We start from the raw sequence: 22,605 nt of genomic DNA on the forward strand, positions 1-22,605 counted from the left end.
TTTTTCTCCCTCACGAGAGTTTGTACTGTAACTAACGTACTTGCTGAGTGTTTGGCTTTGCAGATCCTGCATCATCGCCCGCGTTGTTTTCGAGACTCGTCATGCTCTAACCTCCCTCTTCTCTCCCCCCCTCTTTCTCTCTTTTTCTCCTTCACTCTGCCCTCTACTTCTCTCTCTCTCTCTCTCCCTCTCTCTCTGGCTCTCTCTCTCTCCTCGTGGCTTTTTCTCTCTGCCGCCCTCCTCCTCTGCCGTCCCGTTTCCTGCATGCTCTCCCGGACCCTGCAGAAGATCTTAGCGGGGATGGTAAAGTGACGTTGTTGTTTATCATTCTCTCTGTCGTTGTTGTTTTCTGTCATGTTCTTCTTCCAACAAACCACTGCACCCTCGTGGGAGAAGGTCGGATGTGTTGATGTGTGGTTTTGAGCTTTGTGCATGCGCTCCTACCTTCTTTTTTTTTTTTTTTTTAACAATGGCTCTTTATTGATATGTAGATGCTTTACTGTGATTCAAGCAATAGAGGGAGCTGCAGTTTAATTGTCAGTCGGAACAGTGGGAAATTAGGAAATCGCAGAGCTTTCAGGAGCCTCTGCGTAGCACATTCCCGAAGTTTATTAACTTTGTGTTTGCGTAGTTTATCCAGCGTAAGAATACCAATGAAGCACCGTTTTCTTTGAGAAATATCTGCCGCGAAAAGAACACGAAGAGCTGAATTTGTGGATGAAATGGGATTTCTCTTTAAGGGAACCTCTGCTTTTTCTCTCTCGCGCTACTCACACGCGCACACACACACACACACACACACACACACACACACACACACACACACACGCACACGCACACGCACACGCACACGCACACGCACACGCACACAGAGTGGTGCAGGGAGAGGCTTGCTGGATTCAAGAGCGGGTGCATTCCTGGCTATAATGGGCTAGTTTGATCACACACACACACACACACACACATGCATACGCACACACAGTCACTCAGTGCCTCTGCAGAAAGCAGAAATAGACAAAGTTAGACCAGTCAAACTTAGAAATGGTCATTTCTTCAAAACATATCCCAAGCCACATGGAGTGTGACACAAACAATAGCTTCATGGAAGATTTTTCTAATGTTTCAATATTTTTTTTCAGATTTAAGCTCCATTTGAATGCAACTATAAAATACTCAAAAGATTCAACTTTTTTTTTTTTTTATACACATGGAAAAACTGATAGAACTGGCTGGATTGAAACCACATCTTTCCAGAATGAGTATTTGCAGCAACAGACCAAGGAGGTCTGTTTTGAGCTCAGATGAAGATAATGTTTGGAGAAGCATTAACGTCTTTCATTTTCTCTCATGTGAAAACACAAATCATTCATAGGGATACTTTACTGAAACTCATGCTTGTTTGATTTAAAGCCGGACTGTTTCCATTCCCTTCCACTCTGGGCGATAGCCCATGTAATGTAATCGCAGTAATAATGGAATACAGGAGGAAACGGCCAGGTTGCCTCTGTCCAAAGATCGTAGATTATACATGTGAGGCTTAAGCTTTGCAGATGTTAGTTCTCTATCAATCTCCTCATCTTGTCTTTCTGACAAGGGTCATAAATAGGGGCATTTCCCAAAAAACGTCCAATTTTTCCTTCAGGATCACTTCAGTGGATCGACACTGACAACTTTCCCCGGTTTATATTTAGTCTGCCATATTTAAATGCCTAAACATCTGGACAGTAGTTGCTCTCTGCGTTCCAAACTTAACAGAGGTGCGTGTTGTGAAAAGCAGCCGCAGGCATTGGACGAGGGTTTCGGATTAATTCGGGGACCCGTTCGCTCGCAGCCGGATGAATCATGAGCGGAGCCACGGTGGGAGCGATCAGAACAGCAGATGTTTGACTCTTGTTTCCAACAGCTGAGTCTGCACACTGATTTTATTTTAAACACTGCCATCTGGTTAGGATAGCTCCGGTCCATCCCTCCCTCTCTGTTTTGCTGCTGGCCGTCTCTCTCGCTCTGTCTCTTCCTCCGCTTATCTGTCCGACTCTGCACACTTTTTTGGATCCTGCGTTTTTCCATCTGCTCACACGGCAGCCAGACCCGATATTACTCTTTCTCTTCCTCGACGCGTCTCTGACCCTTCCATCCCCCCCCCGCCGTTTCTCTTCTCCCCCTGTTTTCCCTCGTCTCGCTTGTCTCTCCTGCCTGTCCTCTTCTCGTCTCTCTTTTACTGTTGTTCAAACTCACTCCTCCTCCGCCGCAGTAACTCCCCGCAGTCCAGCTGCTCTCACACAGACAGATACTCACAACACATGCTCAGCTGACGCTCCTCTCCAAGTGTCTTTGCGCGTGAGAGGCGAGCGGGAGAGAGAAAAAAACGGAGGTTCGAGGAGAGACGTGGGTGTCGCTTTGCGACAGGAGCCGTCAAGACTCTGGTTGGCTTCATGCGGTATTCCGAGGTTTTGCTTATTTTTGCTTTCTGGCTTGAATGCGGTCGTGAACATAAGGTGGAAGCAGCCGTGCACACGTGTGTCTTGTCGTCTGTGTTACCGTTTTCTTTGTTTTTACACTCTGTTTCTATCATTGTCACAGAGACCGATGATTATGCCGAGATAGTTGATGAAGAGGATACCTACACCATGCCCTCCAGTAAGTCGCTTATTTGATTTCCTCCTTTGCCTTTTGAAGTATTCTTGAGTACTCGGCTTCAGTTTCAGTCTCAGAAGACAGCCACGAAGTTCTCCTTTCTCTATTATTGTTGGGTCAGTTGCTTCCAGTTCTCAAAGAGACGTTAATTTCTTGCTGCTACCTACTAAGCTGAGTGCGGCGTGAGTCTTTTCCAAGAAGCATGCTCACACAACCAACCACAAAGTTGACTAAAACCACACTTGGTTAGGCGGCGGATATCGAATTCCGGCCAGTCTCTTCATCTTCTATAAACAGTCGGGACACTGGCCGGAGGACACGGCCGATTCTGTGTATATGAGCTTTCATGGAGACGCGATACATCTGTCGGATTCATTCATTCTTTCATCAATATCCTGAATGCTTCGCCACATTTGGCTGCAGTTCTCCAAGTAATGGCGGCTGAAGTCCTGCGTTCCAGTGCTTTTAATGTGGATGTTTGGGCCAGTCCAAAGTACTTATGGATCTGGCGTTGTGGCCAGCTTTGAAATTGGACTCGGTTCTTCTTTCCTTTCCAGTCTTTTTCTGTCTTTCTATGTTTATGTGCTGTTATTTCTTTTTTTCTTTCTCTATTCCTCTCTTGCTTTTTTTTTTTTTTTTTTAATCTTCTTGTTTGTGCAACTTCCCCTAATCAGACTTTTTGCCGACTCCTGACACATTTTCCGACTCCCGAGTTTTGTATGTGTGCTCATGTCGTTCAGTCTGCTGCTTAAAAGAAGGAAAGAAAAAAAAAGAACTTGACTTACAATCACTGTGCAGCAGTTAACGGCTTTATTGACTAAACATCAGATAGAGTGAAGTGGGTCGGTTATTGCGTGTGTGTGTTTGTGAGCTATTTCCAATCTTAAAGCAGCTCTCGTGCTCCCCCTTTTCCTCAACTCTCTTTTCTTCCTCTTCCTCCCATCGCCAACACAGTCAGCTATGGAGTAGTTGAAGGTAAAACTCCCAGCCTCTCTCATTCTGTCCCATTTGAATGTCATTTGAGTTTTCTCACTGTTTTTCTCTGCCAGGCTCACAGTATTACTCAGAGGCAAGCCGATACTTTTTTTTGTTTTTATTGATTGCATTCTTCTTCAAATTTGATACATCTGGAGTCGATGACTTGATCATTAATGAGTGAACACATCACCCTGAGGTTTTCTGTATCAGTTTCGACCTGGCAAAGAAAAAACAGACCTAAGGTGTCTTACATTGAGTTGATTTGTGGTCGTGATGTTGTTGTTGTTGTTGTTGTTGTTGTTGTTGTTTTTGTTGTTCTTATTTTATTTCTATCGTCTTCGTAGATGGATCAGGTGAATTCAGGTGTCGTAACTAACACGGAGAGCCAATTCATGAACAAAGCAATATGCTGCTTCTGTAATTGGCCCCATGAGAAAATTGACACTTTGTAATATTAAATCTAAATTTAAAGAGGAACAAGTATTTAAAAAATGGACTGGAAGTTGTTGCACCTGCAAAGTCATTTAACTCCTCATATTGCAGAAGAAGCTATTTTACTAAAGCTTTGAAACTTCATTTCTATAGCACATTTGACATTTGCTGAACATCAACAAGGAGGAACATTTTCAGACTGCAAGAAAGAGGAATAGGAATTATTATCAACATTAAAAATGTATAACAATGCAAAGGAGATGAAATGTAAATAAACACAATAGTTAAAGATGCTCTGCTGCATATAATGAGTTATATGCTTTAACTGAATGCAGCAGCAAACATTAAGATCTTTAAGCTTGTTTTAAAAATACTCTGAGTTGTAGTCGTCCTTTCTGGGAGCCTGTTCCAAATAATTGGTTTCTAAAGATGGAAAGCAGCTTCTGGAATTTTGGTTCGGACTCTGGGAACAGAAAACCCACTCGATTCAGAGGACCTGAGAGGTCTGACCAATTTATAATGTAACAGAAAGTTGGAGGTGTATACTGGGTATTATTGTATGTTTTCTTGAGATGGATCTTATGTGTTCTTCGGAGTCACACTGTCTCTTTAAGAGCTACGGTTACCACGTAGGAGGTTTAATCGCAGCATTATTCGAGTTCATGTCCAGATAACTAACTTACTGTCACATGGTGCCGGAGTCATTCCTGCTGGACTCTGAGTGAAGGCAGGTTCCATCCTGGACACTGGAGAGTCCATTGTGGGCCAAACGGAGAACGACAGGCTGCCACACACACACACACACACATACATACATTCCTATGGCCAATTTAGAAGCGCCAATTAACCTCAAATATATGTTTTTGGATTGTTGAAGGCAACTACTGATGTAAAATGCAAACAAAGATGCTCAAACTGGAAACAGGACTGTTTTGCTGGGCAATAAGAGCACAGCCTTGTGTGGCCCACTGGAGCCCGAGTTTCTTTTGAGAATACAAAATGTGCTTGGATGCTTCAGACTTCGGAGGCACGTCTATATTTTACTTACTTATTTTTCTGCAATTATCTGCATATTCACACCTTAAAAACACTACACATTACAGCAATATTAAAAAGCGAGCTAAGGAACCCCACAGCAGCTGAGCCGTTTACTGGTTTGGCTCTCAATGCACCTCTATTGTTACATCTTTATGTCTTTTTGTAATCTTGATTAATGGTATTGTCTTTGTGATATTTTAGATATTTAAAGTATATCAGTATACTAAAAGTGAATTGCAGCATGGAATGATAATAAGTCAACGTTTCAGTGGGATGCGTTTGGGGTCCTTGTGCAGTTGTTGGTTTTGCCTGTGAAAATGTCTGAGTTGGAAAAAGGAGAGTTCTGCAGACAATTCAGCTTTCATAAGACGAGTTCCCGACGGTCGACTTCCTGCGTGAACCTCTTGAACTCAGTTTTCAGGCGATTTTCAGCGCAGCTGACATTAACACACCTCGGCAGCAATGTTTCCTGACCTTTTCAACAGGGCGGAAATGTTGATAATACATAAATGTCAGATGGTGGAATGTGAACGCTTGTGCTGGTCAGTTTTGGAAACGGTGTCGTTTCTTTCACAACGAGAGTTAAAAATCATCTCCAGACCTTATCGAATACAGTCCAAATGCATTCCTTTACTAAAAGGCCTGAATCCAGACCAGATACTCCTTTCTGCTTTCTGAAGCGGTGTTCAAATACACTTCTTTGAATACATTTTCACAGAATTTGGACGGGAAGAAATGGAAAATGATGAGTGGGGACCTTGTGCATGTCTGTGAACCTGCCTGTTAAATGGTGTAACTGTGTTTGTGTGTTTTCATATTTATATCATACGGTGCATGTACAGTACGCATTTGTGTTATTAGAGGAGTGTGTGGGGGGAGATTTGGTGAACGACTTTACAGAATGTTGATGTGTTTTTAATATCTCGTGTTGACGCAGTACTTAACGCCAGTGAATGGGGTTCACCTGAAAGGACACCGATCTGACTGCCAGGCAGTTTCACACATGAAAGCACGTCAATAATATTCGAGCAGTTTTGCGATCTTTAAGCCGACACAAAGACTTGACACTGTCCAAATATTTTTGTCCTGCGAAGCCCCATCCATGTGGTCTAAGGGAGGCATGTCATGTGTGATAGAATCTTTCCAGTGTATGACAAACGGCAAGCAGGGGTATTTATGTCATGTTTTTTTTTTTCTTTTCCATTTCTTTTCCCTCTTCTTTCATTCCCTCCTCCACTCAGCACGGGACTATGAGATCCAGAGAGACAGGATCGAGTTGGGCCGCTGCATTGGAGAGGGTCAGTTTGGTGACGTACACCAAGGAGTCTACAACTGCCCGGTATGTGGGAGTATCCATCCGTCCATCTTCTATACGCACTCTGTTCCCGCACATCTCGGACGTTCACGCCTATGAGCACGTTTTGGTCATTTGTGCGGAAGGCGATGGTCAAATGAAACCCAGACGGAGACGACACGCGTGCTCAAGTCTTTTGCGTTTTGTGCAGGACAAGCCAGATCTTCCCGTCGCCATCAAGACCTGTAAGAACTGCACCTCGGACAGCGTCCGGGAGAAATTCTTACAAGAAGCATGTAAGACCTTCCGTTTGTGTCTGTGCGACTTTTCTGCTGGTCAAAGGTCATTTTGTAAAACAAACCAAAAAAAATAAATACTGAGTGTGTTTGTGATTTCCTTGAAGTGACGATGCGCCAGTTCGACCACCCTCACATCGTCAAGCTGATCGGAGTGATTACGGAAAACCCAGTGTGGATCATCATGGAGCTCTGTACTCTCGGGGAGGTACAAGTCGACAACCTCACTCTGAATTCAAGCAGCACTGCTCACATTTGCATATTTATTGACAGACCGTCAGTGTTTATCATAGTTTGCACTTAATGCACTGTAAAGACTTTGTGCAGTTGCACAGTAATAACACAGCTCCGTGATTTTGTCTCTTGTCTTCATGTCTTCAGCTGCGCTCGTTCCTCCAGGTGAGGAAGTACAGTCTCGACTTGGCCACTCTGATTCTGTTCGCCTACCAGCTCAGTACGGCACTGGCCTATCTGGAGAGTAAACGCTTTGTGCACAGGTACACACACACACACACACACACACACACACACACACACACACACACACACACACACACACACCCAGTCAAGAAAAAAGACGAGATCTTCTTGGGTTCACATTCCGATTATATCAGACCACTGATGCTGATTATGAATATTGTTACGATTCAATTAAACTTGTATGTAAAAGCCAGGTTCCTAAATGCAGCTGTTATTTGTTTAACAGGGACATTGCTGCACGAAACGTGTTGGTGTCTTCAGTCGACTGTGTGATGCTCGGAGACTTCGGCCTGTCGCGTTACATGGAGGACAGCTCTTACTACAAAGGTGTTGATACGGCTTCAGTCACAGCTTGTGTTGTTGTCGTGCAGTTTTGTGTCGTGAAGTCCCCTTCGGCTGTCAGTACTTTACCGCCATCTGCTGGTGACTTCTGCCACTGGCTCCATTTGTTTACTCGTCATTTGAACGTATTCATGTTTGTGTTTCTTAGCCTCTAAAGGTAAACTCCCTATCAAATGGATGGCTCCCGAATCTATCAACTTCCGGCGATTCACCTCTGCCAGTGACGTCTGGATGTTTGGTGAGTCGGTGTCACGTTTCGGTCGCCAGTAAACACTTACAGCGGCAATGATTTAACCATGTGTTTTTCTTGTCGGGATCTCTAGGTGTGTGCATGTGGGAGATCTTGATGTACGGCATCAAGCCCTTCCAGGGCGTGAAGAACAACGACGTGATTGGCAGGATAGAGAACGGCGAGCGCCTCGCGATGCCCCCTCAGTGCCCGCCCACCCTGTACAGTTTGATGACCAAGTGTTGGTCGTATGACCCCAGCAAGAGGCCGCGATTCACTGAACTCAAAACACAGCTCAAGTAAACCGGGGGGGGGGAATTATTTGATTAGCTTTTGAGCATGATCCTATAATGGATTTTATTAAGAGTTTGATTGTGGTTACATTTTCTTGTCTCTCTTCTGATCATTTGTTTTAGAAAGTTCAAGTGTGATTTGTTTAATCGTAAACTGATTTTCGCTTGAGATTTTTCTCAGAGTCTTTGTCTTGTTGTATACCAAGTATGAAGATAAAGATCATGTCATTCAATAAAACGTCTTCTCGTCTTTCATGGTGGGATTTCTGCAGTACCATACTGGAGGAGGAGAAGCTTCAGCAGGAGGAGAGACTCCGGATGGAGATGAGGAGACAAGTCACAGTTTCCTGGGACTCTGGGGGTTCAGATGAAGCACCGCCTAAAGTAACAGCACTTGTCTTCTTTTCTTAGTTGGTCCCTATTTCTCTCGCTCTCTCTCTCTCTCTATTTTTCTTGTGACAAGGCTGAAGAACTCAACCAACTTGTAATCTCTGTTTGCAGCCCAGTCGACCAGGCTACCCCAGTCCTCGCTCCAGCGAGGGCTTCTTCTCCAGCCCCCAGCACAACCACTTCCCGGTAAACACACCGAAGTGCACATCTTGACCCGCGGCGTATCTTTGCTCCTCTGTTGCTTCTCTGCCGTGACGGCTGAAGCAGCAGTCGACTCCCTGTCAGAGGATGTATGTGGAACAGACTGATGTCCTCTCACTAATACTGCCATTTATCCAGATTTATCTTTTAATCTGAAGAACAAGTCAAGTACAAGAAAACTGGGAGGGAGGTGAAGCAGTCGAGTATAAAACAGATATATAGGTCCAGATTTAAAGATTTATGGTGTAAAGAAATTCCCTTTGCTTTATTATTATTGAATCTTGAAGACAAATTACATGATATGAACCCTCAAATTGCTATAATTAAATAGTTTGTTGGCTTACTTATTACTTACTTACTTTTATGAATAGTTTTCAAGTATTCAGTAATCTGCTTCACTGCTCTGACCCATAATTTGAAATAACACGCAAACCTTTGGATCTTTATTTTTGTAGTATTTTTGGTTTGTGGTAGTGCAATTTTTTTTTTACTTTCTCTGAGAAAACTAAACAATTTAAATTGAACTGAATACAGTTCGATGTGGTAGAAACTAACTATTACTGGGGAGTTTTTAAGCGGAGTACTTTCTTAACTTGTCGTACAAACAGCACTTTTAATGGGAATCACTTTACGCATATGTGCAAGTCGTTGCGCGTTAATGCTCGACATTCACGTCGGCTTCTTAAAACCATCCAGCAACTCTAAAATGAAGAGCGTCTCTGAAAGCCCCCGGGGACGGGAGAGCTTTATCATCACCGTAAAGACAGGCTCGGTGAACTCACAGGTCGAGTCTGGACTCAGTCAAGCCGGCCCAGAGCGTGCGCGGCGCGTGTCAGACTGGGAAGAAGAAATGTGAGGGTCGAGAAAAAGAGAGCGCAGTTCTTCCTCTCCTCATAAACCGAGCAGACAGCAGGCATTTCCTGTAGTGCCGAAAGACACACACACGTACGAATCAAAGCCACGGTGCGGCGCTCGGGGCAGCAGGCTCATCTCTCCCTCGTCCTTATAAGGAGCATCTCATTCCAACTTTAGTTTGAGTCCAACTTCATCTCATACTACACTATGCATAAATATTTAGTCTGTTATGCTGTTGAGGGTCCGCGGCGCATGCATCACCTTGTTGTTTATTATCATTATCAATCTTGCATTAATAAGCTTTGCCAGTATTATTTCATATTTGCGTCCACATTATTTGTCCTATCCTGCTCCAGAGTATTACTGTCGTCTATTTTATGTCAATTCATTTTATTTTGGACTTATTTATATATTTACTTTTTCTTTTGTGACACACTTTGGGTAGATAAAAAGTGCAACTTGACACACAGATATTGTAAAGTCCTAGTCTTTAATTCTAAATATTTCAGGTTTAACTAAATTTTACTCTTGCCCTCTCTCTCTCTCTCTCTCGCCCTCTCTCTCTCGACCTTTTGCAGCCGTCAGCTCACGGTGGTGTTGGAGGAGTTGGAGGAAGTTATCCTCCCTCTGATTCCTGGAATCAGCACAGACCAGAGCACACAGCACTGTGGAACCCAAGCATAGAGGTACACACACACATACACATATACATTTTAAATTCTGACATTAAAAAACAACTAAAAAAAGTTATGTAAGAAGCCATATATTCTTTTCAGATCTTTAACTAATCAAATATAAAATGGTTTCTGACATTGACTTGGATGCTGCAAGCGCTGACATTTGAAATCCAAAAGTAAAGGTCCACATTGCTTTATTTTGTTGTCATACACAAGGCATGGAGACAAAACTCAATAAAACTAAATTATGACAGAAAGTGTTCCTTGCATGTGGATATTAACACAAAGTGACTGAAAACATGTTTATTTAGACTCAGTTTACATGATGACGTTCGTTTGTTTACGTCACGACAGTCGCAAGTCTCTGAAAACTGCTTTTAAAAATGGCTTGAAGGTTTCAAAAAGCAACTTTTCTGAAATTCCGGGTATCGACACATGAAGGGGATGGTGGCAGTAGTTTTTTCGACACACATGCAGGAGTAGGTCAGCAACAATTGCAACCATTCCAGTGTTTGTGTATACTTATACTACAAAATGCATCGAGATCCTCAGAGGTCGATCCTTAGAACCCTTCTATTTTCATGAACTCCATGAAAAGGGCTGCTGCGGAAGCCTGAGTTCACGGTTGAGCTCTCCTCCACAGGATGGTGGATGTGCAGGTCAGGTTCTGATGGAGGAGAGGCTGATGATGCAGCAGCAGCAGATGGAGGACGACCAGCGGTGGCTGGAGCAGGAGGAAAGCTTCATGGTAAAGCTTCACTCACACACACACACACACACACACACACACACACACACACACACACACACACACACACACACACACACACACACACACACACACACACACACACACACACACACACACACACACACACACACACACACACACACACACACACACACACACACACACACAAAAACAATTTTGGTAACTCTTTAATTGTTTTGTGAATCGATGATTTCTTATTACCACAGTCCGTGTTTTATTTCTGACAGAAAACTAAATCTGAAATATAGAGAAACAAAGGAGTTGAGCTTTTTTTCCCGCAGCCCCTCTGACTAAAACAACCGCGAATGTAATCTAAATCCATGAAATCCCTCTTAAAGATAGCAGTTTTCCACTCAATAAAACTCTGTTATGCGTATTGTTTTTGCCAGAAGAGCTGCAGGAAAGAAAGAAAGAAAGAAAGAAAGAAAGAAAAAAAAGCCTCTTCAGGTCTTTGAACTGGCTCAGTTGAGCATGTATGATTTATCTCATCAGACACTGAAGGAGGGAAAACAAGTCTGTTTTTTCTTTTTTCTTTCTTTCTGTCTTCAGATTATTTGTTTCCTCTGTTGTTTTGACATTTTGTTTTCACTTTAGAGCCAAAGCCAAGTGCAGGAGAGCTGGATGACAAGAGGCAATGTGAGGAAAACATGTGTGATGGATGAAAGCTGAAAGGGGGGGGTCCTGTCCTGTCTCTATCTCTCTCTATTAAAATGCACATTTATTGCTTCCCAGGTTGAATACATGATATCCTATTTATGTGCTCAGATGATGCTTTAGGATTTATTTCCGCGTATCATCTGACTCGTGCATCCACCAGACTTATGGGCCTGACGTTGAACGTCACTAAATACAGAATTCAATCTTACCCTCATGCATGTCACATCATTTGAATAAAGCAAATGTGATTCTCAGACTTCAGGCAAATGGAGCTTCTGCTCTCCAAGCTTCATCTTGGCTAATGCAGAAGTTGTTCCGAAAGTGTTTTACAACAAACAGAAGAGTTTGATTTTCTCCTGGGTGACGGAGGCAGAGACTTGTGTGATTCATGGATGCAGGATCGACGGAGAAATGCAAAAAGAGAGGAGAGGAGGACAGAGGGAGGGAGAAAGGAAGTGGGATTGGCAGGAGCAGCAGAGTGGGAGGGACGAGCCGGGAGTCGGCCATCAGAGCCGAAGAAGAGGAACGGAGGGAGCGGTGGAGAGATGGAAAGAGTGGGAGGGAGAAAAAGAGAGAGAGAGAGAGAGGAGAGAGGCGGTTGGATCTTTTCTCTCCAGGATTTGTCTTTGTGGCTCAGTGGAGCTTTTCCCTCTCTGGAAAAACTTTCTCTCTTCTTCGGTCTGTCTTTTCTTCCCCCTCCATTCTTCTGACTTCTTCTTCCTCCTCCTCCGCTCCCTTCTTTGCTCTTTCTCCCTGCCTCTGTCCTTCAGTTTGCTCTTTGCTCTGAGCTGTATCGTCGTCCATCCCGCTCTCTAATACCCCCCCCCCCCCCCCCGTCTCTGCCCTTCTTTCTTTCGATGGCCTCTACTCTCTGTGTTCCTCCTCCTGTCTTCATTAACCTCCACTCTCCCAGGATGCATCTCTTCAAGGCGTGCTTCACCAAGACGGTACAGAACCAGACAGTCGAGAAGCTGAATTTGTGGGACTTGTGAACTGCTCTTTTGACTTGTTGCTGCTGTAGATGTGGACTTTCTGGTGCTGGTTGACAGACAAATAACAAATTCCTTTTGCTGGGTGCATTTTACTCTTCTGTTGTTTTCATCGCTGTAGTTTGTAGTTTTTTATTATTAATCAACCTGAATATGCCGCTATTGTTGTGTAGTTTCTCTACATCATGGGACTCTGTGATTTGAATGTCAAGATTTACATAGTGATTTCTGAACAATCCTCGTCCAATGACTTAAAAATACATTTTTTTAATCAAATGTCTCTTTTCCCTGCAGAAGGCAGAGTCCAGAAACAGCAGAGGAAGCATTGACAAAGAGGACGGCACACTACAAGCACTGGTCAGTCACTTGAAGTGTCTCTGCAACAGCATGTTGGCTGTTGAAATCCAGTCATGGATGGATGGATGGATGGATATGCAGGTCAGACAGGAGGTGAAGTGAAGTGTAGCAGAGCAGCTGTGCAAGCCAGAGAAGGCGCACAAAGGAAGCAGAGAGGTTTCAAGAAAAGCGAGGGAACGTCTCGAGTGAAAAACGGGAGGAAATGCAGACACTGAGCGGAGAAGAGAAAGTATTTCAGTCTGAGAGCCATGAAAGGCACTGCCTACATACCAAGCGCCCGACCACAGGGGACACATGGGAACTTTAAACCCAGAAGCGCCACTCAGTGACTGTAAAGCAGGGTTATAATCTCCTTGGAGTGAGGAAAGAATATCAGATTTACGCTGGTCACGACTCCACAAGACCATGACCTGCAACATTCTGGTGTCTGCTCTCTTGTGCAAGTTGGACTTTTTTTTTTATTTTTTTATTTTAAGGAATGATAACCTGTGATTTAAAAATACAACAACTTTTTTTTGCATGTTTTTCTTTGCACAGGGAGGAAACCAGCACATCTACCAGCCTGTAGGCAAACCAGGTGAGATAACTGAACCATCAGACTCCAAACTTCAAAATTTTTCATACCTCGCACTTCTTTCAAAAGTTGTTTTCTTAACTCGGTTGTTGCATGAAGTTAATGTAGTAATAATTGACCCACTTTGCGATGAGAAATGAGCGGGGTGGCAGAAATATTATTGTTGAAATGTTTGAACAAGGAATTCATGTGGCGTAATCCAGATGCTCTAAGTTGAACTTGTTATTCCATTGAAAGCGGAGGCCAGCGGGATACTCACTCCATCAGATTTGTTTCCAGAACATGTGGCCCCCCCGAAGAAGCCCCCCCGCCCGGGAGCTCCCTGTCACCTTGGCAACCTGGCCAGTCTCTGCCCCGTCGACAGCTACAACGAAGGGGTCAAGGTACAAAATCACACGTTGCTTGTTGGAATTTAAACTTCCCTGAAAGTTCTCCCCCCTTTTTTTGCCCCCCCTCCCCTTTTTTTTTTTATTGTTTTAATTTGCATGTTGGATTTAGACACACCCACTCCGGCTTCTAGTCTTTAAATTGATGACTCGTTGTTGTGCTGGTTGGTGGGTGCATGCTGTGTCACGTCATGCCCTGCTTGTGATTGGCTTTGGCCTAATGTGCTCTTCCTTTCTCTCCCCCCCCTTTCAACCCCCACCCACCCACCCCGCTATTAACCTCCACCCACACACCTGTCACTCCTCCTCCTCCCCCCCTTCATCTGGCTTCTTTCTTTTCTCACTGGCTTTCCTGCATCCACACATCCACCGATCCATCCCTTCAATATTTACCCTCTTTAACAATCCACACACTCCAAATCCAACCCCCCCCCCCCCCCATCCTTTTCCATTTCACCCCTCATCTACCCCACCAATCTGCCTCTCCTCCCCACATCCTCCCCCTTAGCCGTGGAGGGTAAGCTGATCTCCGTGTGTCTGTTATCTCTAGTGTAGCTGTTAGTCACTTCCATGTAAATAGAAGCTGCAACCATTAGACATTACATTTTTCTTCACCAGAAACAAGCAAACAAACCAAAAAATCCATGGCCTTCAATGATTCAGGTGTGATGGTTACATATGTCATACCACCGCTTCTTATGAGGTAACTTCTGCAGTATTTCTTCCCACTGATCATCATTTCTGGTGAAGAAAAATGAAGCTCAAGTATGAGATTCACTGTCGGATCTCTCAATAGAAGTGTAGTAAACTCATAGTTTATAGATGGAAGCTCACTTAATTAACTAGATGCCCCGTTACGGGTTTAGTATTAAAACAACACATACTAACACCCCTACACACTCCTCACTCACTGTAGAAAGGTGCGTGTATCTAGTGTGTAGCTTTAGAATGCATGCGGACCAAATGTGTTGTTTTATGTGTGACTGCTGCCCCCCAGTGTTGGATCTTTAAAACTGTTGTTTAATACACTGGGGCCTGTACAAGTGAGAAGCGAACTGCCTGGAAGGAAATGTACCTTGAAAGTGTTGTTTTTGAACGAAGCCTGATTGTGTGACGGCGTCGTGTCGCTGCAGCTCCAGCCTCAGGAGATCAGCCCCCCGCCCACCGCCAACCTGGACCGCTCCAACGACAAGGTGTATGAGAATGTGACGGGACTGGTCAAAGCTGTGATCGAGATGTCCAACAGGATACAACCTGCGGCCCCGGAGGAGTACGTCCCCATGGTGAAGGTGGGCTTTCATGCTCAGTGTCATAATTTTACCGCGACTGTTCTGATGAAAAACGGCGAGCGAGTGGAACAAAGTGCCGTACAAATATAATAAAAACATGGTCATATAAAAGACCTTGTAACCAACAGCTCTGTTGTTGTGGTGTTGCAGGCCAAAGAGAAGAGGTTGGTTTTTTTTTACATGAGGAATGACAAAGCTAACGACATTTTGTGTGTGTTTTGCTTTTGTTTTATTTTGAAGGAGGTGGGTCTTGCTCTGAGGACTCTGCTCGCGACAGTGGATGAGACGATTCCTGTGCTCCCAGCCAGCACACACAGAGAGGTAACAACCATTCTTTATCCAACTCAGACGTTACCACGCCGTCACAGAGAAAACTATATCCGTGGCTTGTTTGTTTTGCGTCCTCACAGATCGAAATGGCTCAGAAGCTGCTGAATTCGGATCTGGCCGAGTTGATAGCGAAGATGAAGCTGGCCCAGCAGTACGTCATGACGAGGTGGGAGCGACCGCGCCGTTGACTTGTATTAATCCCGCTTCAAGTCGTCACACACTGACCCCCCCCCCCCCCCCCCCCCACTCTGCTCTCTGCTCAGTTTACAAAAGGACTACAAGAAGCAGATGCTCATGGCAGCTCACGCACTCGCCGTCGATGCCAAGAACCTGCTGGACGTCATCGACCAATCGCGGCTCAAGATGATCAACCAGACACGCACACATTAGTCCAGCGTGAGCACGAGCTGACGGTTTGTTCTGCAGCAGCACATTGGAGCGCGTGGCGAGGGAAAGGGCAGCGGCTGGTTCTCGGCTGGTAGGTTTGGGTTTTTTTTCGGTGGACATTTGAAAGAAGAAAAGAAGGAAGTGATGAGCGGCAGACAAGTGACTGTAACAATCAGCCCCTTCTCCTCTTTGAAACCGTCACCCTCTCCAGAAAAAAAAAACATAATTTTATGTTGTTTTGTACTTAATGTTTGGCTTTTATATCCAGAGAAATGCGTCTTCTTCTCGTCACATATCCTCAAGATCTTTTTTTTTAATTAAAAATAAAAAAACTGAAGAAAGTGAATCAAGATTTCCGAGGCTCACTTGAAGGACAAGTGAAGGTATTTCTGCAAACTGGACACGCCAGAATTTTCCAGGTGAACACATGACTGACACTTTCCACAAAGGAGGACGTAACAACTGGAACTGAAGAGCCGACACGACGGAGGATAATGAAGATGAATTCACGATGTTGTTTAAACATGTCTTTTAATTATATTATCATTACTCTTTCCAGCCTCTGCTCTCACTCTGTAAGGTTTTCAGTCTTCCTCTTGAACTTTCTATGAGCAAAACATTCATTTGTTGTGCATTTGCTCATGTAAAGTCTCAATTTCTCTCTTTTTTTTTTTTTTTTCCTCCTCTCGACTTCTTTATCTCAGGCACCAAGAGATACAAACTGAACTTTTGGAGAACAAACTAAATGTCTTTTTTAATAATAATAAAAAAAAAAAAAAAAAAAAATGTATGCCACGGGCCACTTTTTAAGTTATCTTACATAGTAAATATACAAAGAAGCTCTATTTTAACACCTTTTTGAAGCATGAATAATGGAGAGGGATGGACAGGATTGAACGAAGAGCTGAATGACGGAGGGAGGATGCTTTCTTTATGTATTATACTGTATGATACGCTACGTCATTCTGTGCCAACTGAACTGCATTTCACCAAAAAGGAACATTTTCATTAAAAGTCAAGTTGTTTTCTAAAAAAAACCAACAAAAATATAGAAATGGCTCACATGTAGTTTTTCTGTTAAAGTCTCCTTAAATGGTAAACATTGACTGTTACTTTGTTGTTGCTGATCACATAGATGCTTTCAATTATTTGCCATTTATTCTACATGTGACTGGACTGAAAGTTAATTGGAGCTCACTTCTTGACTTCTTTGACTGCATTTATTTAAGCTTTGTGTTTGTGATCAAAGGCCTCGTTCATTATGTCTCTCATTTAGGTATTGTCGAACCTCTGGGGTTAATAAAGGATTTCTATTCTCGTTCACATGCTTGTTCTGATCCCCTCCCTGTCGTTCTACCTCCCTCCTCTGGAGTTATTTATGCCTGTATCCCTCCTCCTCCTGCTCTGTCATGCCACTTTTCTCTTTTCTGTCCGTTCTTGTATCTCGGCCTTCCTCTCCTCCCTCCCTGACTCTCTGGCTGCTCCCTCCCCCTGGAGTGAGCAGGATTCTCAGGAAGGAGACACATGTACAGTTGCAAAAATCAAGCAAATAAAACACTGTTATTAAGAAATGTTACAAACTGCTTTCTGGTTTGTTTGTTTGGTTTTATTTTCTTCGTTGGTCATATTTCTATTAGGAGCCATTCACATTCATTAGAGAGGTTTTCTGCTTCATAGTTGTGCATTAAGACCAATAAAGTGATGTCATGTGATCATTGAAATAAACTTGTCAGGTGTAATCACTTTACATCAGCACGTATTTTACCTACAAGTAAGAAATGCAGTATTTGTATTTATGATTTTAATGGCGACATTTTTAGGTTATCAATTCATTTTAAGTCCTGTGAAAATATTGGTAATTATTTATGAATTAAATTAAAAACGATGTTTCCGCCCGGTTTCGAACCGGGGACCTTTCGCGTGTGAGGCGAACGTGATAACCACTACACTACGGAAACTCGTGATTAACAGTGCTAACATAAAGGCCTTAGTTTTTGAAGCTCTACGATGTTTATTGTGATTTATTTTTGTCTGACATGAAAAAAAGATCAAGCTTCAGTGATTCAACGTGGTGTGTAATGTTACGCACTAAGTGAAATCCATGATAAAAAGGAATTTGTGACGGCAATCTTGACTTTAAAACCCCAAGTCGTTTCATACATTGATGATCTCTGCAGAAAGTGTAAAGTGTGTAACTATATATAAGTGGCAAAAACGACGTTAACGTTGGTTCAGTGAAGCTGGAGAAAAATGTTTCGCTCTCCCCGTCGGGGAATCGAACCCCGGTCTTCCGCGTGACAGGCGGAGATACTGTCCACTATACTAACGAGGAGCCGTTGGGATCTGGCTAATCAAAACTATATATAAAGGTAGAGCTAGTGATGTTGGTCCCTGGTGGTTTTTTATTTATTCAATTTAGAGTCGTAAACCGTTTCTCATTCGTTCTCTGCGGGAATGTGAAAACCACTCAATATCACCCCCTACGACTTGGTGGCGCTCTTCGGAGCTCCGCTTTTTCAGTGGAGACAGACTGAACGCTTCAGACGCTTCACGCTCATTTTCTGAGGTAAGTTTTTTTTGTTACCGTGTTTTTATTCGGTTTTGTAGAAGTCACCAAATCAATACAAGAATACAAGTTTTAAACTCCTTTTTATCTTAAAGTTCAGCACGTGGTAATACATAATGACAACTACCTATGAAAACTGTTTTTTTGTTTTTGTTTTTTAAGTGCATATGTATTCACAGCCTTTGGTATGAGATCAAAATTGAGCTCAGCTGCGTCCTGTTTCCACTGATTATCCTTGAGCTGTTTCTACAGTCTGTGGTCAATTCAATTGCACATGTTCATGTTCATGTGAAACTCTGAATGTTACACTCCTCACACTTATGTTTTTCTCATTTTATTTCAATTTCTATATTGTTTTACTCAAGAAATTAATTCTATTCCGAGTTTAGCTTTGAAGCTAAACAATCAAACACCAACTTTCTGAGTACACAATAGCGGAATTTAAAAAAATACATAGTCTGCCTTACTTAGGTCATTTGTTATATTTTCCCAAAAAGCTGCTCGGGTGGTATTTTCACTCACAGCCGAATTTTTGCAGACATTGGTGATCCCTGCGGAAAATATAAAGGGTAAATGTAACGCAAAATGAGACTATAATTTGTAGATGGTTCAAGTGAAGTTGGAGAAAAAATGTTTCGCTCTCCCCGTCGGGGAATCGAACCCCGGTCTTCCGCGTGACAGGCGGAGATACTGTCCACTATACTAACGAGGAGCCGTTAGAACCTGCCTAATCAAAACTCTATATAAAGGTAACTTAGCACCTTGTGTTCTTTATTTAATTTCCAGATGCAAGCCGTTTCTTATTCGTTCTCTACGGGAGTGTGAAACCACTCAACATCGCTTCCTAAGACTTGGTGGCGCTGTTCTCAGCTTCCGCAAAGCTCCACGACGTCTCTTCTGAACATTTAAAGCCTGTGGAGACAGACTGGACGCTTCTTCAGACGCTTCACTCTAATTTTTTCCGGGGTAAGCTTTATTCTTTTCGTGTTTTTATTCGGTTTTGTAGAAGTCACCAAATCAATACAATAATACAAGTATTAAATTCCTTTTTATCTCAACGTTCTACACATGGTAATCCTTAATAACAATGTGAAAATTGTGGTGGGTTTTATAAAGCGCTCATGTATTGACAGCCTTTGCCACGTGATCAAAGTTGAGCTCAGGTGCGTCCTGTTTCCACTGATTATCCTTGAGCGTTTCTACAGTCTGCCTGAGGTCAATTCAGTGGATTGATCATGATGAATACTTGTAGTTCAAGTGTTGAAATCGTTATGGAGTTTTATGAGCACAACTGAGGGGGAAAAGACAATTCATTTTGGAATCAGGAATCAAATCAAATGTGGTGTGAAGCACCGTGGTCAAGTTCTCCATGTTCATGTGAAACCCTGAATGTTTTCACACTATGCTCATATTTCAGGGAGTGATTTTCATTTGAATGTCCATATTGTTAATTTTCTTTATTAGAAACTAAACTCAAAGAATGTATTTAATCATAAAATGTTCGATACTTTCCAGTCACTTAACTTCATATTTGATGAGGTATCACTTGCTTTCCTGAGTGGAATAAAAAAACTAATTCTCCCATTCTAGTGGCTAGATTTGTTACACAACTGCTGATAGGATTCTCATATATTTCATTCTGAAAACGTACATTTCCAAGAGATGCTTTATTTCTTCAGTAGCCCTTATAAATAGTTGTGAATGCTTCATTTATGTATTAAATTGTAATACTGGATTCCCACAAACTTCAGACCCCCGATGGGATATGGTTTTAAGATGTTTACAAAATAGCGAAATGTGACCCCCCCATCCCTGAAAATGCAATTAGTGACAGGTGAAAATAGAATTTGCTGTATATATAACTATAACTCTATATGTGGTTAGATGAAATGCGACAAATTCCAAAACATCTATTTTCACGTCCAATAGTGTGGTGGTTGAAACCAACACACAGATATTCAGCCACCTCTCATCTCAGAACACCACCACCACACGACCAGTCATTTTTGTACTTTTATTGCGTTTTCTTAGAAAAACTGCCGTTTTAATCGAAGAGACCGAAGCCCATGTCGTCATCGGACTCCTCAGACTCTTCCTTCTTTTCTTCCTTCTTCTCCTCTTCTTTGGCTGCAAAGGTGAATGAGAAGCGGTTAAAAATCAAGCCGACCGTTCAGTGTAAAAATTTTTAAAAAGGCCATGTGAAGGGCTGTTGGGGTACCTGGAGCGTCACCGGCAGCAGCGGCAGCTCCGGAGGCGGGGGCTCCAGCTGGAGCTCCTCCTCCTCCTCCTCCGGCGCCGACGTTGCAGATGAGACTGCCGATGTCCACGCTGGTCAGAGCCTACAGGAGGACGACGCGGAATTACAAACACAATCCAATCAGTTTTAACTGCACCGAGAGGATGCGACAAAAGTAGCGTCTATTTCAGAGGGACTTCATCTGGTCAGTGGGACATTATCAGTGATGCTTGTTGCTGCAGAAGCAAAGTCTCACAATGTGTTTTTACAATGTAAAAAACATCAGAATGAGAATATATTCAAACTATACGTAATTTTTTTTTTTTTGCACTAAAGCAATACAGGACATCATGAGTTGGCCCCAAAACTTTACACAACCTTTTTTTAACAATCCAGCTGATTTGAAATTAAATTAGGCTGTGTGGCTCCTGAACTACAAAATGACCTCGACACTAGTGTTTGTTCACACTGACAGATTACAAACGTTTAACTCCCAATCTCTGGCTGTTTCTTTCAATACTCACGAAGCCGTTCTCATGAATGGTCTAAAATGGATTTGCAGTGTACAAAGAGTTGTACAATCAAGGGTCAGAATTAACCAGCGGGCTCAGGAACATATATACATTTGGAGTTTGGTCAATAAAACATCTGCGCTGCCAGATTTTCCATTTCCACAATTAAACCTTTCCGCTGAAGCAGTAATAATGTCATGGTGGTTAAGCAGGTGGGAGCATCATCTCACCTTGGCGAACAGACTTGGCCAGAAAGGCTCCACAACGACTCCGGCAGCCTTGATCAGAGCGTTCAGCTTGTCCTCCTGAAAACACACGAGGAAAAACACTTTTCACACACACAGGATATCTTCTTTCATAGCATCAATACAATGAAGATACAGATGTTTAGAGGAACGACTGACAGAAGTTACATTAACACCACAACTCTTATTTGAACTCCAGATCGTGTGGCAATAAAGCTGGGGCTTTTTACTGTTTTGATAAAAACAAACGATACAGTGACGATTTGCATTTGTATTGACAGCATTACATGAGGACCTCTAATTGGAGATGCTGTTTGCAGCTTCCATTTCTATTAAAATGTCAGGAAACTAGTGATGTGACCGAATAAAAACTGCTTTTGCCATTCATGTTGGTCACTTTCCTTCCATGTTGACACCGTCGCACAAGCATATGTAATGTTGTCACGGCAGATCCAAACACAACGTCAGCTTAAACTCGGGAATGGTCGAGAACGTCAAATAACGCGAGTTAAACCTGAATATCTGCTTGAATGAGAGATCTGGTAGAGAAAACGTGGCCTGAGCCCTGCAACTTAGCTTGCCGCCATTTTAGCCGGTATGGACGTTAGCTCCCACGTAAACACAGCATTTATCCGGTTTATTGACGTGATATTACGTAAATCAAATCTCCAACATCCCGGTTTAGTAAAATCTTTACATACAGCCTCAGACACGCGGCCCCGGAACTCTGGTCACGCGATATTCGCGGCGGTAGTTGCCGGACGGGGACACTTACGGTGACGGTGACTTCATCGTCGTGGAGGATCAGAGCAGAGTAAATGCAGGCGAGCTCGGAAACGGAGGCCATCTTAGATGTTGGATTTTATATTTGTGGCGTCGGATGCCTAAGTTTGACGGTGCTAGTCGCCGGATTGCGGGCCTTAGCTTCGGATGAAGAACCAAGCACCTTAGGCACGTTGACTTCCTGCAGCGGAAAAGGAAGGGGAAGGGCGGGCGCAAGGTACATATAGTGTACGTCATGTTTGCGTGACTCTGACGTCACCACGCACACTTCAGTAAACCTGTATTCGAACTTGACACTTTCACATGGATATAGTTTATTCTGAGTCAGCTTTGTCAAATAGTTTTGAATTAAAAAATGAGCTATTTAAATCAGAGGTGTTAAT

The 22,605-nt window shown here is 43.1% G+C and overlaps 2 protein-coding genes across 5 annotated transcripts in view; one reads left to right on the forward strand and one right to left on the reverse strand.

Annotated features, from left to right (window-relative positions):
- Nucleotides 1–17,460, forward strand: part of ptk2aa (protein tyrosine kinase 2aa) — a 53,407-nt gene extending 35,947 nt beyond the window's left edge. The window contains exons 15-35 of one of the 4 annotated variants that reach the window (XM_080516502.1): nucleotides 2,581–2,637; nucleotides 3,589–3,609; nucleotides 6,324–6,421; nucleotides 6,588–6,672; nucleotides 6,780–6,880; nucleotides 7,054–7,169; nucleotides 7,379–7,479; nucleotides 7,643–7,732; nucleotides 7,818–8,022; nucleotides 8,289–8,400; nucleotides 8,518–8,592; nucleotides 10,041–10,148; nucleotides 10,783–10,887; nucleotides 11,506–11,547; nucleotides 12,852–12,914; nucleotides 13,452–13,491; nucleotides 13,768–13,871; nucleotides 15,008–15,163; nucleotides 15,404–15,484; nucleotides 15,574–15,659; nucleotides 15,757–17,460. In XM_080516502.1, the coding sequence (XP_080372628.1) occupies nucleotides 2,581–2,637; nucleotides 3,589–3,609; nucleotides 6,324–6,421; nucleotides 6,588–6,672; nucleotides 6,780–6,880; nucleotides 7,054–7,169; nucleotides 7,379–7,479; nucleotides 7,643–7,732; nucleotides 7,818–8,022; nucleotides 8,289–8,400; nucleotides 8,518–8,592; nucleotides 10,041–10,148; nucleotides 10,783–10,887; nucleotides 11,506–11,547; nucleotides 12,852–12,914; nucleotides 13,452–13,491; nucleotides 13,768–13,871; nucleotides 15,008–15,163; nucleotides 15,404–15,484; nucleotides 15,574–15,659; nucleotides 15,757–15,883 (1,973 nt within the window). In that variant the 3' untranslated portion in view covers nucleotides 15,884–17,460. The remainder of the gene's footprint in view (nucleotides 1–2,580; nucleotides 2,638–3,588; nucleotides 3,610–6,323; nucleotides 6,422–6,587; nucleotides 6,673–6,779; nucleotides 6,881–7,053; nucleotides 7,170–7,378; nucleotides 7,480–7,642; nucleotides 7,733–7,817; nucleotides 8,023–8,288; nucleotides 8,401–8,517; nucleotides 8,593–10,040; nucleotides 10,149–10,782; nucleotides 10,888–11,505; nucleotides 11,548–12,851; nucleotides 12,915–13,451; nucleotides 13,492–13,767; nucleotides 13,872–15,007; nucleotides 15,164–15,403; nucleotides 15,485–15,573; nucleotides 15,660–15,756) is intronic. The other 3 variants (XM_080516504.1, XM_080516503.1, XM_080516505.1) reach the window with 3 other exon arrangements.
- Nucleotides 17,461–20,446: 2,986 nt separating this feature from the next.
- rplp1 (ribosomal protein lateral stalk subunit P1) lies at nucleotides 20,447–22,412 on the reverse strand. The gene is made up of 4 exons (XM_080515822.1): nucleotides 22,215–22,412; nucleotides 21,425–21,499; nucleotides 20,665–20,785; nucleotides 20,447–20,573 (listed from the first exon to the last, which is right to left on the reverse strand). Exons 1-4 carry the CDS (start codon nucleotides 22,284–22,286, stop codon nucleotides 20,491–20,493), a joined length of 351 nt encoding a protein of 116 aa, XP_080371948.1. The 5' UTR covers nucleotides 22,287–22,412; the 3' UTR covers nucleotides 20,447–20,490.
- Nucleotides 22,413–22,605: the final 193 nt, after the last annotated feature.

Source organism: Blennius ocellaris (assembly GCF_963422515.1).
Source record: "Blennius ocellaris genome assembly, chromosome: 20".
NCBI lineage: Eukaryota > Metazoa > Chordata > Actinopteri > Blenniiformes > Blenniidae > Blennius > Blennius ocellaris.